At 46.5% G+C, this 11,938-nt stretch overlaps 1 protein-coding gene and 1 long non-coding RNA gene across 3 annotated transcripts in view; one reads left to right on the top strand and one right to left on the bottom strand.

Annotated features, from left to right (window-relative positions):
• Window positions 1-3,224: 3,224 nt before the first annotated feature.
• LOC135388224 (fibroblast growth factor 9-like) overlaps window positions 3,225-11,938 on the bottom strand; it is a 94,292-nt gene continuing 85,578 nt past the window's right edge. The window contains exon 3 of the mRNA XM_064617633.1: window positions 3,225-6,853. Coding sequence (XP_064473703.1) covers window positions 6,650-6,853 — 204 coding nt within the window. The 3' untranslated portion in view covers window positions 3,225-6,649. The remainder of the gene's footprint in view (window positions 6,854-11,938) is intronic.
• LOC135388225 (uncharacterized) lies at window positions 10,540-11,210 on the top strand. 2 transcript variants are annotated; one of them, XR_010421307.1, is made up of 3 exons: window positions 10,555-10,646; window positions 10,720-10,869; window positions 10,918-11,210. It is a non-coding gene; the product is annotated as an uncharacterized LOC135388225 (long non-coding RNA). The 2 variants fall into 2 exon arrangements; XR_010421306.1 differs by having other exon boundaries at window positions 10,540-10,646; window positions 10,720-11,210.

Genomic DNA, 11,938 nt, shown 5'->3' with positions numbered 1-11,938 from the left:
ATCTGCATATATTCCCTTGCTGGCTGGCTCTTTTTCAAGTGTATTTGCTACCGTGCTGTTTGTGTGCTCTTGTTGGTAATCGTGTGCGCTAAACGGAAATTCAGCAGTGTTGATTTGCAGGTTGCTCTCGCATGCTGGTAAGTGTGCTCTGACCGCTCTTAGTCATCTGCATATATTCTCTGGCTGGCTGGCTCTTTTTCAAGAGTATTTGTTACCGTGCTCTTTGTGTGCGCTTGTTGGTAATCGTGTACGCTAAACAGGAATTCAGCAATGTTGATTTCCAGGTTGCTCTCGCATGCTGGTAAGTGTGCCCTGACCGCCCTTAGTCATCTGCATAGATTCTCTGGCTGGCTGGCTCTTTTTCAAGTGTATTTGTTACAGTGCTTTTTGTGTGCTCTTGTTGGTAATCGTGTGCGCTAAACGGATATTCAGCAGTGTTGATTTGCAGGTTGCTCTCGCATGCTGGTAAGTGTGCTCTGACCGCTCTTACTCATCTGCATATATTCTCTGGCTGGCTGGCTCTTTTTCAAGTGTATTTGTTACCGTCCTTTTTGTGTGCGCTTGTTGGTAATCGTGTGCGCTAAACGGAAATTCAGCAGTGTTGGTTTGCAGGTTGCTCTCGCATGCTGGTAAGTGTGCTCTGACCGCTCTTACTCATCTGCATATATTCTCTGGCTTGCTGGCTCTTTTTCAAGTGTATGTGTTACCGTGCTTTTTGTGTGCGCTTGTTGGTAATCGTGTGCGCTAAACGGAAATTTAGCAGTGTTGATTTGCAGGTTGCTCGCTCATGCTTGTAAGTGTGCTCTGACCGCCTTTAGTCATTTGCATATATTCTCTGGCTGGCTGGCTCTTTTTCAAGTATATTGTTACCGTGCTTTTTGTGTGAGCTTGTTGGTGATTGTGTGCGCTAAACGGAAATTCAGCAGTGTTGGTTTGCAGGTTTCTCTCATGCTGGTAAGTGTGCTCTGACCGCTCTTAGTCTTCTGCATATGTTCTCTGGCTGGCTGGCTCTTTTTCAAGGGTGTTTGTTACCGTGCTTTTTGTATGCGCTTGTTGGTAATCGTGTGCGCTAAACGGAAATTCAGCAGTGTTGATTTGGAAGTTGCTCTCGCCTGCTGGTAAGTGTGCTCTGACCGCTCTTAGTCATCTGCATATATTCTCTGACTGGCTGGCTCTTTTCCAAGTGCATATGTTACCGTGCTTTTTGTGTGCGCTTGTTGGTAATCGTGTTCGCTAAACGGAAATTCAGCAGTATTGGTTTGCAGGGTGCTCTCTCATGCTGGTAAGTGTGCTCTGACCGCTCTTAGTCATCTGCATATGTTCTCTGGCTGGCTGGCTCTTTTTCAAGTGTGTTTGTTACCATTCTTTTTGTGTGCGCTTGTTGGTAATCGTGTTCGCTAAACGGAAATTCAGCAGTATTGTTTTGCAGGTTTCTCTCATGCTGGTAATTGTGCTCTGACCGCTCTTAGTAATCTGCATATATTCTTTGACTGGCTGGCTCTTTTTCAAGTGTATTTGTTACCGTGCTTTTTGTGTGCGCTTCTTTGTAATCGTGTTCGCTAAACGGAAATTCAGCAGTATTGGTTTGCAGGTTGCTCTCGCATGCTGGTGAGTGTGCTCTGACCGCTCTTAGTCACCTGCATATATTCTCTGGCTGGCTGGCTCTTTTTCAGGTGTATTTGTTGCCGTGCTTTTTGTGTGCGCTTGTTGGTAATCGTGTGCTCTAAACGGAAATTTAGCAGTGTTGATTTGCAGGTTTCTCTCATGCTGGTAAGTGTGCTCTGACCGCTCTTAGTCATCTGCATATGTTCTCTGGCTGGCTGGCTCTTTTTCAAGGGTGTTTGTTACCGTTCTTTTTGTGTGCGCTTGTTGGTGATTGTGTGCGCCAAATGGAAACAGATCAGTGTTGGTTTGCAGGTTGCTCTCGCATGCTGGTAAGTGTGCTCTGACCGCTCTTAGTCATCTGCATATATTCTCTGGCTAGCTCTTTTTCAAGTGTATTTGTTACCGTGCTTTTTGTATGCGCTTGTTGGTAATCGTGTGCGCTAAACGGAAATTCAGCAGTGTTGATTTGCAAGTTGCTCTCGCCTGCTGGTAAGTGTGCTTTGACCGCTCTTAGTCATCTGCATATATTCTCTGACTGGCTGGCTCTTTTCCAAGTGTGTTTGTTACCGTGCTTTTTGTGTGCGCTTGTTGGTAATCGTGTTCGCTAAACGGAAATTCAGCAGTATTGGTTTGCAGGTTGCTCTCTCATGCTGGTAAGTGTGCTCTGACCGCTCTTAGTCATCTGCATATGTTCTCTGGCTGGCTGGCTCTTTTTCAAGTGTGTTTGTTACCGTTCTTTTTGTGTGCGCTTGTTGGTAATCGTGTTCGCTAAACGGAAATTCAGCAGTATTGTTTTGCAGGTTTCTCTCATGCTGGTAATTGTGCTCTGACGGCTCTTAGTCATCTGCATATATTCTCTGACTGGCTGGCTCTTTTTCAAGTGTATTTGTTACCGTGCTTTTTGTGTGCGCTTCTTTGTAATCGTGTGCTCTAAACGGAAATTTAGCAGTGTTGATTTGCAGGTTTCTCTCATGCTGGTAAGTGTGCTCTGACCGCTCTTAGTCATCTGCATATGTTCTCTGGCTGGCTGGCTCTTTTTCAAGGGTGTTTGTTACCGTTCTTTTTGTGTGCGCTTGTTGGTGATTGTGTGCGCCAAATGGAAACAGATCAGTGTTGGTTTGCAGGTTGCTCTCGCATGCTGGTAAGTGTGCTCTGACCGCTCTTAGTCATCTGCATATATTCTCTGGCTAGCTCTTTTTCAAGTGTATTTGTTACCGTGCTTTTTGTATGCGCTTGTTGGTAATCGTGTGCGCTAAACGGAAATTCAGCACTGTTGATTTGCAGGTTGCTCTCGCGTGCTGGTAAGCATGCTTGTAAGTGTCGACAGAATGCCACTCTGGCCATATATAACACCGCTGCAAAAAATGGCATCTGTGCTGCTCTCGTAGCCTTTTATAAACATTTTGTATCGCTTAAAGAAAAGACACCCTGTATCTTTGTATATGTAGATGGGTAGAAATCCAGCGAACCGGTAGAGAACAGTCTCTGAAGAAGAACAGTCTCTGTTCGAAATATAGGCGGCTTCTGTCCTGAGGCAACCCCCTTGCTGTATCTTAGTATAGTACGTTATAGTGCCTTCCTGAACAAAATCAAACACAAGTAGCCAGCGTTCTTCGTGTGCGCCACACTTTCTATTTTATTTTAGTCTTTCTCCCACCAAGCCCTCACAGTGAAATGAGACACCGTTCGTTCTTTCACAACGATTTATGTTCGTTTTCCTAGGCACGTGTACTAAACAACACAGGACTGTCATAACAAAGAAGTCATTCTACTATATTAGCTATAAATGCAGTAGTATGTACAGTACACCTGTAACAACCACTAAAAAAACTGGAAGAACAAATAGACATGGTGGCATGCTTCACTATCTACACATGGCTGAACGTGCTAAAGTTACACAGATGGTTTCCAACTTTTAACTCTTTGGGGATAGCGAGACACATATTCGCTACAGCAACAATGACGGGTTACCTGAGTGTTGACTATGAAACGGTTGGCAGTTCCACAAACAAACTGCTGTTTGACTTTGTGGGTCTTTCGTACAGCTTTGCATAAACGCGCTTCATAATACGCATAAACGCGCGGGTGCTGCCCGCGTTTGAGTTGATGTAGGTTGCAACATGTTACGTTGTACAGGGGTGGAATCATTGTACAGGTATATCCAAGGAAGAGTACGGAGACTGTAAAGGTGATGAAATGAATAAAAAGCCAGGTTAGGAGCTAAACTATACTTTGTATTGCATATTACGAGCTAAAGGTTTGTATAAAAGTTTCCACTTTGTCAGTTATTTGTCAATAGATCGCGCAAGTTAAAGGAAAACTGATGTGTACTGCTTATGTTTACTGCTGTGAGACTTTCAGTAAATACGCCTCCTAGTGTAAACTGCGAAGCCGAAGTGATTCCCAGTCTGCTCGAGAGGACGGTGGATTAGGGTATTGACAATGCATAGGAACGACCCCTTTTGAATTTTTCGTAATTTTGCGCAGAAATCTCAGCGCTGCAAAAATTTAGACACAATTTTTTAGCATATCATACATTATTGCAAAAAGTTGTCTGCATTATATTTACAGAGCAGAAGGAGTGATGATACTTTATCTTGGATAACCCTGGGTATGTCCGAGGGGAAAAGACAGAAAGGTTTTGCTTGAGAATTGGGCATCGGCGTTGCAGCACTGAGATTGTTAGAGTACTTTCAGGTTTGTACTACGTGTTGTGTTCCCAGTCGTGCGTGTTTATTTGAGACAGTTTGTTCAATGTCTGGTGAAACACTAAGAAAGGGGGAAATTGTTGGAATGCAAGCCTCTAAAGTGCGACGACTAAAGCAGCACGATGTATAACTACGCGCGTCACGTGAAGATACTGGGGACTGGAGTCAGAAACACTAATTTTGACGGGTCAAATGCTGTCCTGACAAAACGGAGGTTTCGGTGACACAGCATAGGCAACAATTCCAGCACCTTACCTACGGACGGTGCTCCACATAACACATTACGTAGCTCAAGAACAGATTACCTAGCCTGTAATGAACTATGCGACGTATTCACGCACAAATTCTGAGTATTTGTTATTTTAGATCACGTGTCTACATACGTAAGTATGACTTTCTAAGCGCAAGTACAAAGGGAGAAGCAAACCTTGGCCAACGCCATCTATACCAAACAAGTTCTGGCCACTATTGAACATGAAGTTTTCATTTGAGACATCTTCCAATCACAGCAATTCTTTCAGCAGCCATAGCCAGACGGCGAGCCACACAGGAATCCTGAGGCTTTCTGCGATTAAAACGGTCTGCTGCGATTGGCTGAAACTGATGGCAAAATTGTGTGTTTCCTCCAAGACGAATTCAATCTCTCCCTATTATTTTTTATCAACAACAACAGCAAGATCCTCCAAGAAACGGGCCTCGTCCCCTCGGGCCTCGTCCCCACGGGCAAAGACCCCTCTAGTGCACCTCTCATCCACAGCGCACTTCCATCTCATCAGTACCGTTCATCCTGCCTATACCTCAGCGTTGAACTCTCATCTTCTCCCCTTCTTTTTCTTTATTTTTGCTATAGTCGTGACGATGCCCACTCGGGTGTGGCCAGCAACGGCAAGCTATATCGCCCCCCCCCCCCCCTCAAACACGTGAAGAAAGGAAAGGAGGCATATGCGGGCGCTTTAGACAAAAGTGGCCCTCTATAGTCCTCCTCTGCTTACTTTGCAACAGAGACGCATGGAACACATGGAATCCCGCTGTAGTCTGCTACAGGCAATCCCCTGCAGAAAACTTGAGGCCAGAAGTGACGCCTTATTTGACTCATGGTGGATCGTTTTCTGGCTATGGCATGGCTCTGACTGGTGGGACTGCTAATGACTACATCACATTCGGGACCGGACCAGGGGGCTTAATCGCTTCATCGTCGTTACGGTCGTTACAAGCTAACGAGTGGCGGGAAATTCAAAAAGGCGGGCGGGAAACTTAAAAAAGTGGGCACGTGATAAAACACGTGCGCTCTTCGCGCGATACGTGAAGGCCGTGGTACACGTCACGCGCAATGTGTCACGTGCCCACCTTTTTTAATTTCCGGCCACTCGTTAGCTTGTAACGACCGTAACGAAGATGAAGCGATTAAGCCCCCAGATCTTGTATGGTCTAAAGATAGCATTGAAACATCCTGCACTGTGCGCTTTCGGAGCTGTGATAATATACCAACGTCAGAAGAGTCGTATCTCAATAGCAGATCGTGATTTCGTTTCTAGTTCTCGAAGTATGACAGATGGAGAGGGAAACACTGTAGACACGTGACACGTGTGCAATTTTGGACAAAATATATTTCAGAGTTACTGCTGATCAGCACCTGACCTGAGAGCACATAGGGCTCCTTTTTCGGTCAGCACAATTGTCATTCCTCGAAACGCTTCTTGAAAACCTATTTTTCGTAAGGTCAAAAAACGCAACGGCTTACATATTTGTCTGGTACACTGCGTTTTCACGGTCGAGACAGTCTTTTATCGAACGCAGTATTGCTCCTTAATATTGGTGTGCACTGTTTGAGGCATAGGAATAAATTGTGCTGAAAGGAACATAACTGGAAGTGGAGTTGTTATTCCTAGAAGACAGAAAAATACAATCCCATTGGCGCGAAAAAAACGGCCAACATTCTATTTGTTTACAAGTTAAAACAAGATTAAAAAACGATAGAGCTCCCAAAAAAACGAGTCCTCTAGTCAACATTCATACTTCGCTACACATCTACGTACATTGACAAATAAATTCAGCATTTCGCATCACTCAGACATCCCTCACAACACAGCCCCTCTTGCGAAAGAGCAACAGCATTCGAAGAGGACAAGAGGACACGTTCTTTCGCGAAGTCAGAACACTTGCAACGAGAGTTCTTCTCTTTCTTCAGATCTCTTAGAGCCTTCCTGGGCAAAATAGCCTTTTTAAGGAACTGCAAGATTCAGCGCACTGGCACGATGCACTGACACCGGATGGGATCATGTAATTGGGGCGTTCTACACACAGTGTTGCCTGCGTCCGTTTTGCGAAATAATCCATCACGGCCGAAAGTCTTTGACGCTTCTGGGGAGGAAGTTGGTTCCTTTCTGTCTGGGCCGGCGGCCACGTTTCACGTGGCCGTTCTTGCCGATGGAGAGGTACCATCGCCATCGAGTACCTCGCGAGTACCGCATCGATGACAGAGTGGAGTACCCGCTGGGCAGTTCCTGCAGCTGGAAGATGCATTTTTCCGAGCGGCGCTTCTGCAAGATACAAGGACGTGATAAGGACGAGATGCACGACAGAAAGAACGCGTGATTCGTGAGATATAGCCAAATTCATTCCGAATATCTCTAACGATGTTTTCTATTCCGTTCCTGCTTCCAATTTTTTATGCGCATAATCCGAGAAAAGCATTATCTGTGATCTCGTGGCAACGGTCTATGATATCAAACATTCGGTGATGGGGCGACTTATGTATGCTGCCACAACAGGAAGAAGACTGTGAGCGTGATAATGATAATAATAATTAGGAGTATATTTTGTGAGCGTAACATCGCTAGGATGCTTGGTAGACAATCTGAATTAAAGGGACAGTCGCATCTGTTTCAGTCGATTTCGAAAACTACAGTGTCATTTGATTCCTCGTGGGCCACTGATCATGATATCGAAAATCCCACGTCAAAGAGTGGCGTAGTTTGGCTGTTATTAGGGGGAATATACACGACAAGAGCAGATGACGGATGTTGAGAGCATCCCGGAATTTCTTCTCTGGAAAAACGAGAAAACGCGAATCTCTAAGAACCAATGAGGGCGCGGCCTTGAGAAAAGGAATGCCGTGGCCGAGCGGGCGTCTCACAGAGTTACAGGGCGTCTGGACGAGGCCTTTCCTCCTCTGAGCGCTGCCCTCACACTCCTCCGCTTAGGAAGTGACGTCACGCCGCCGGAGCTTCTGCAGCCACGGAAGCAGCGCTGATTTTTAACATTTGTTTATCCGATATCTAAGCACTTTTCGGACGAAAAAATTACCCGGGTAGATTGGCGGCCGATGCGCTAGTGGTGTCGGTTTCACAGATGGGTTTCCGGATGCGACTGTCCCTTTAAAATTGCATTTTCCAAGTTACCAATAACCGTTACACGATGCCTACACTCTCAGAACAGAACTTCACCCCCTAGCCCGTTATCAGCCAACCACTGCCACGAATGACAGGTTTACTGCTTCTGATTCGGAGAGCGAGGGGGCAGTATGCCTTTTTGTAACAATTTGGATATATGATAATTGCTACAAAAAGGCGTACGTCCCTCTCCCTCTTCAAATGAGAAGCGATAACCCTATCATTCGTGACAGTGGTTGCCGCACAACGTGCTATGCGATGAAGTTCTGTTCTGAGAGTGTACGGCACTGAGTCCAGTGCCTGTGAAGTGATCCGCCTCTGCAGACATACCGGCTTTGCGACGTCAATATTTGCTAGCAGACTACGGATTATTTCCATTGCACTCTAAAATAGAGGACTTCACCACATAGCACGCTGTGCGCCAACCATTGCCACGAATGCTAGGGTTACCTTATACATGACATTATCGGGTAAACATAAACAAACAAGCCCCCGCCACAACTTCTGGCGCCACGAAGACTTCCGGTCCCTCGCGACTAAGGACGCCCGAAACCAGCCGCTATGCAGAATGATATCTTTCGCTTTCGTGCTTTGTTGAAAACGGGAGGCGTACACCATTTTGTGACAATTTGAGTTGCCACAAAAAGGCGTATACAACACTCTGTCTCCTCAAATCATATGCGATAACTGTATCAATCGGCACAGTGGTTGCCGCAGAGCGTGTTCGCTGCAAAACCGGATGTCGTTTTGGCGCCAAACCGGCAGCGGCATGTAAAGGGTCACCTTAATGCAGAACTTCACCGCATTAAACGATCCTAGCCCGCCATCATCTTAAATGACATCGTTCTCTCCCCTGATTTGTTGAAAACGGGGGCGTACGCGCTTTTGTGACACACTCTAAAAGCAGAGGGTGCTGGGAACGTAATGTCCTAATCGCTCGCCGTTGTTGACGGCACAGAAGTGGGCATCGTCACGACTATAGCAAAAAAAAAAAAAAAATAATAATAAATAAAGTCAACGGATAGAGGATAAAGGGTGGAGATGCGTAGAGGGTTACCCCTCTAGCGCTTTGCACTCCGGACCGACGGACTCACTCTAGAAACAGAACTTCACCACACAGCACACCCTTAGCCAGCACCATCCCGAATGACACATATCCCGTACGGCTTCTTGGGACACCTATGCAGTTATGTTAATTGTCCTAAAAAGGCGTACGCTCCACACTTTCCACAAATCGGGAGTGATATTCGGTATCTCTCCGTGCACACGCTCAGAAAACAGATGGTGGTGGTAGTGCTGAAAGGGCTCGCCATTGTCGGCCTCACAAAGGTGGGCAGAGGGTGGTGGTAGTGGTGGTGGTGGTGACGAACCTGCTTGCCGTTGTTGGCCTCACGTATGTGGGCTGCGTCACCACTGTAGCCAGTATGAGATGAGCAGGATGAGAGGTTGGCAGAACTTCACCACATAGCACGCTCTTAGCCAATCACCATCCCGAATGACGTCGTTCTGCCCCCTGATTGGTAAAAAACGGGAGGCGTACGCCCCTTTTCCACAAATCGGAAATGATAAATTAGGTATCATTCTGTACAATGGTTGGCCTTCACCGTGCTATGTGGTGAAGTTGTGTTTGTAGAGTGTGCACGGAGAGATACCGATTGTCCCTCCTGATGTTTTTCACCAGGTTCTGATATCACCAAGTTCTGTTTTTGAGTGCAGTTTGTCTCAGCGTGCTATCAGTGCAGCCAGTCTCGTCACAAGCACCCACTAACACCTGTCTTAGGAGTGCTGAAGGAGCAGAAGATGACATAAGATATTGCACAAGAAGCTGTAGAGAGCGAAGATTACTTCTTAGCACGTCACTAGCCACATCTTAAATATCAACCTCCTCAGCTCTTTACAACCCAACCATGCAGGACAGGGGTGTATCTCAACGCAACAACATGTGATGTAATATAGAAAGAAAAAAAAAATGGGAGATTTGAAGTCTCGACAAGGATACGCGTCTCCGTACATTTAATTCGTCAAACCGTGTTATTGTTTCAGCCTCCGTTGGGCTCCTGCCAGCGAGGCCCCGTATCATTTGAAGTCATCTTTGTGAAAGAAGCCACCCGAAGCATGACACAGCGTTGATGGTACGTCTCCTCAGGTGTTCTCTTTGTCCGAACACATGTCGGGCGAACTTTTGCGCGACTCGTCTGGAGCCCTGTCTAGACGAAATTCACAGTACGTTTACCCGGTCGTTGTCAGCACTGTGTCAATCGCTCCAAGTCAGACTGACAAGCGAGCTACAAAAGTTGGAAACAGCAACCTGGGTTTGTGTACAGACGGTATTGTATTTGTATGGCTCGTCAGGAGACTACGTTTTATCAATAGGGCATCACTATGGGGTCCGTTATGGGGTCGTTTTCTAGTGGTACCACACGGACATACACTCTAAATCCGACACCCGATACGCACCGCATAAAAGAGGACCCGCACCTGGGCCAGGCGGTACACATGAGGTGCAGTCCTCAACCAGCAGGTACAGTCCGCGACCACTGCGAAATTCAAACGGTACAAGGGCTCCGAGACCCATCCGTACCGGCTAGGTACCTTTTAAGCGCGATCTATAGCAGCTGTACCTCATGTACCGCGTGTTTCCGGCGCATGAGTACGAACGCCTTCTCACGATATCCATGCGCTGCAAAAATATTTCGTGTGATTCCGAATACCAGTCTATAAATTCCCTTATGCAGCAGTGCCGTAATGGATCAGCACTATCATTCTGTCAAAGAAGTGCAATAACTAGAACCCATGACTGTGAGGGATCGCATGTTTGGGAAGAATTCGTTTCTTGCAACCGCTGCAAATCAGTTTGTTTTGAAACGTCGGGGAGCGAGGACGAGTCTGCTCGGTCTTCCAAGAAATTCGTTCGACGCGTTCAAGATGGAAGTCATTTAAGGTGCGTATTATATCTCTGAAGTAATTATTCGTCTTCACGACGCATTTTCGTTCATCTTCGCTCTGATTCCCAGTGGTCCTGATCACCGGCAGGCTGGACACAACGACTGAGGGACGGAGACAACGAACTTTGTGCTTCATGCACGAACGTTGATGCGTGAATTAGAGGAGCCGAGAGTGCATTTTACACCTGGATTACACAAGCAAGGAAGCATGTTTTTCGGGCAAGCTATTTCGGTTGTTGGGCTTTTTTACATTGTATTTTCTCCTAGGTTACGTCAAGCGATGTCGTAAATGGGTGAGTCAATCGTCAACTGTGGTTGGTGTTACGTTCTGCGGAAGAAACGGAAGTTGGGGAAGAACAGCTATCCAAAGGTGTGGAAGAGATAAAGAAGCGTGACCACAGAGCAGCTGCAGTGGTGAAGGAGAGACGCAGTGGTCATCGTTCATCCATATACGTTGTGCCCCGTGTGTTCGGCGTTTGTGCATCAATGCACGCTCGCGATGGACAAGCATCACCCCTGAAATGGATATAATTTTCGAATAAAGGTATTTGTTTGTTATATTTATCGTGCAGCGTAGCTTCCTGGGGCTGTTAATATATCGTGGAGGAGGGGAACCACCCCGACGGGTAGGCCTAAATCGCTGCGCGCTATCCGTTACATGTACCGCATGTGAGGGCGCATGTACCTCTTAATTTTAAGAGGTACATTTTTTAAAAAATGTACCTCTTGGCCAAGCGGTACTTAACCGTTACATATGCGTTACCTGATTTAGAGTGTAGAGCTCTGTTGTCATAGTATCGGCAGAAACACGCAGCGGCGCCCTCTATGTTTAAATATCGCGTGTGGTGGAGCCGTACATGAACCTGCTCTGTGTGTGCACTTCTTTTTTTTCCCCCCCGCGTGATATGAATAGTACCTTCGCAGAAACTTTCACGCAAAATACTTTGCGAAGCGCGCGTGTCCTAAGAAAATTAGTTGACAAGAGCGCACCCAGCCGGCGGCGGTCTCTCCCAGTTCCTTCTGACACATGTGATCATCCGTACATTTTTATCGGCTGCTGAGAATTGGTTGTCTGTCGACTAAACATACTGATGACTGCTCTGCGTGTCACACGCGAGACGGACGGGGTTGCGGGGTGGAGAGGCAAAACCAGATTGTGCACATCACTTATACTCCTTGCGTGTAAACTATGTGTCCCAGGGCTTATAATCCTAATTTCTACTCTTCCTGGCCGAAGTCTCCCATTATTACACCAGACCTGAAAACTTCACGATGCTCCCATAGAAAA

The sequence above is a fragment of the Ornithodoros turicata genome, chromosome 3, assembly GCF_037126465.1.
Source record: "Ornithodoros turicata isolate Travis chromosome 3, ASM3712646v1, whole genome shotgun sequence".
In the NCBI taxonomy this organism is placed as follows: Eukaryota; Metazoa; Arthropoda; class Arachnida; order Ixodida; family Argasidae; genus Ornithodoros; species Ornithodoros turicata.
This window is presented reverse-complemented; position numbering and strand designations above follow the sequence as displayed.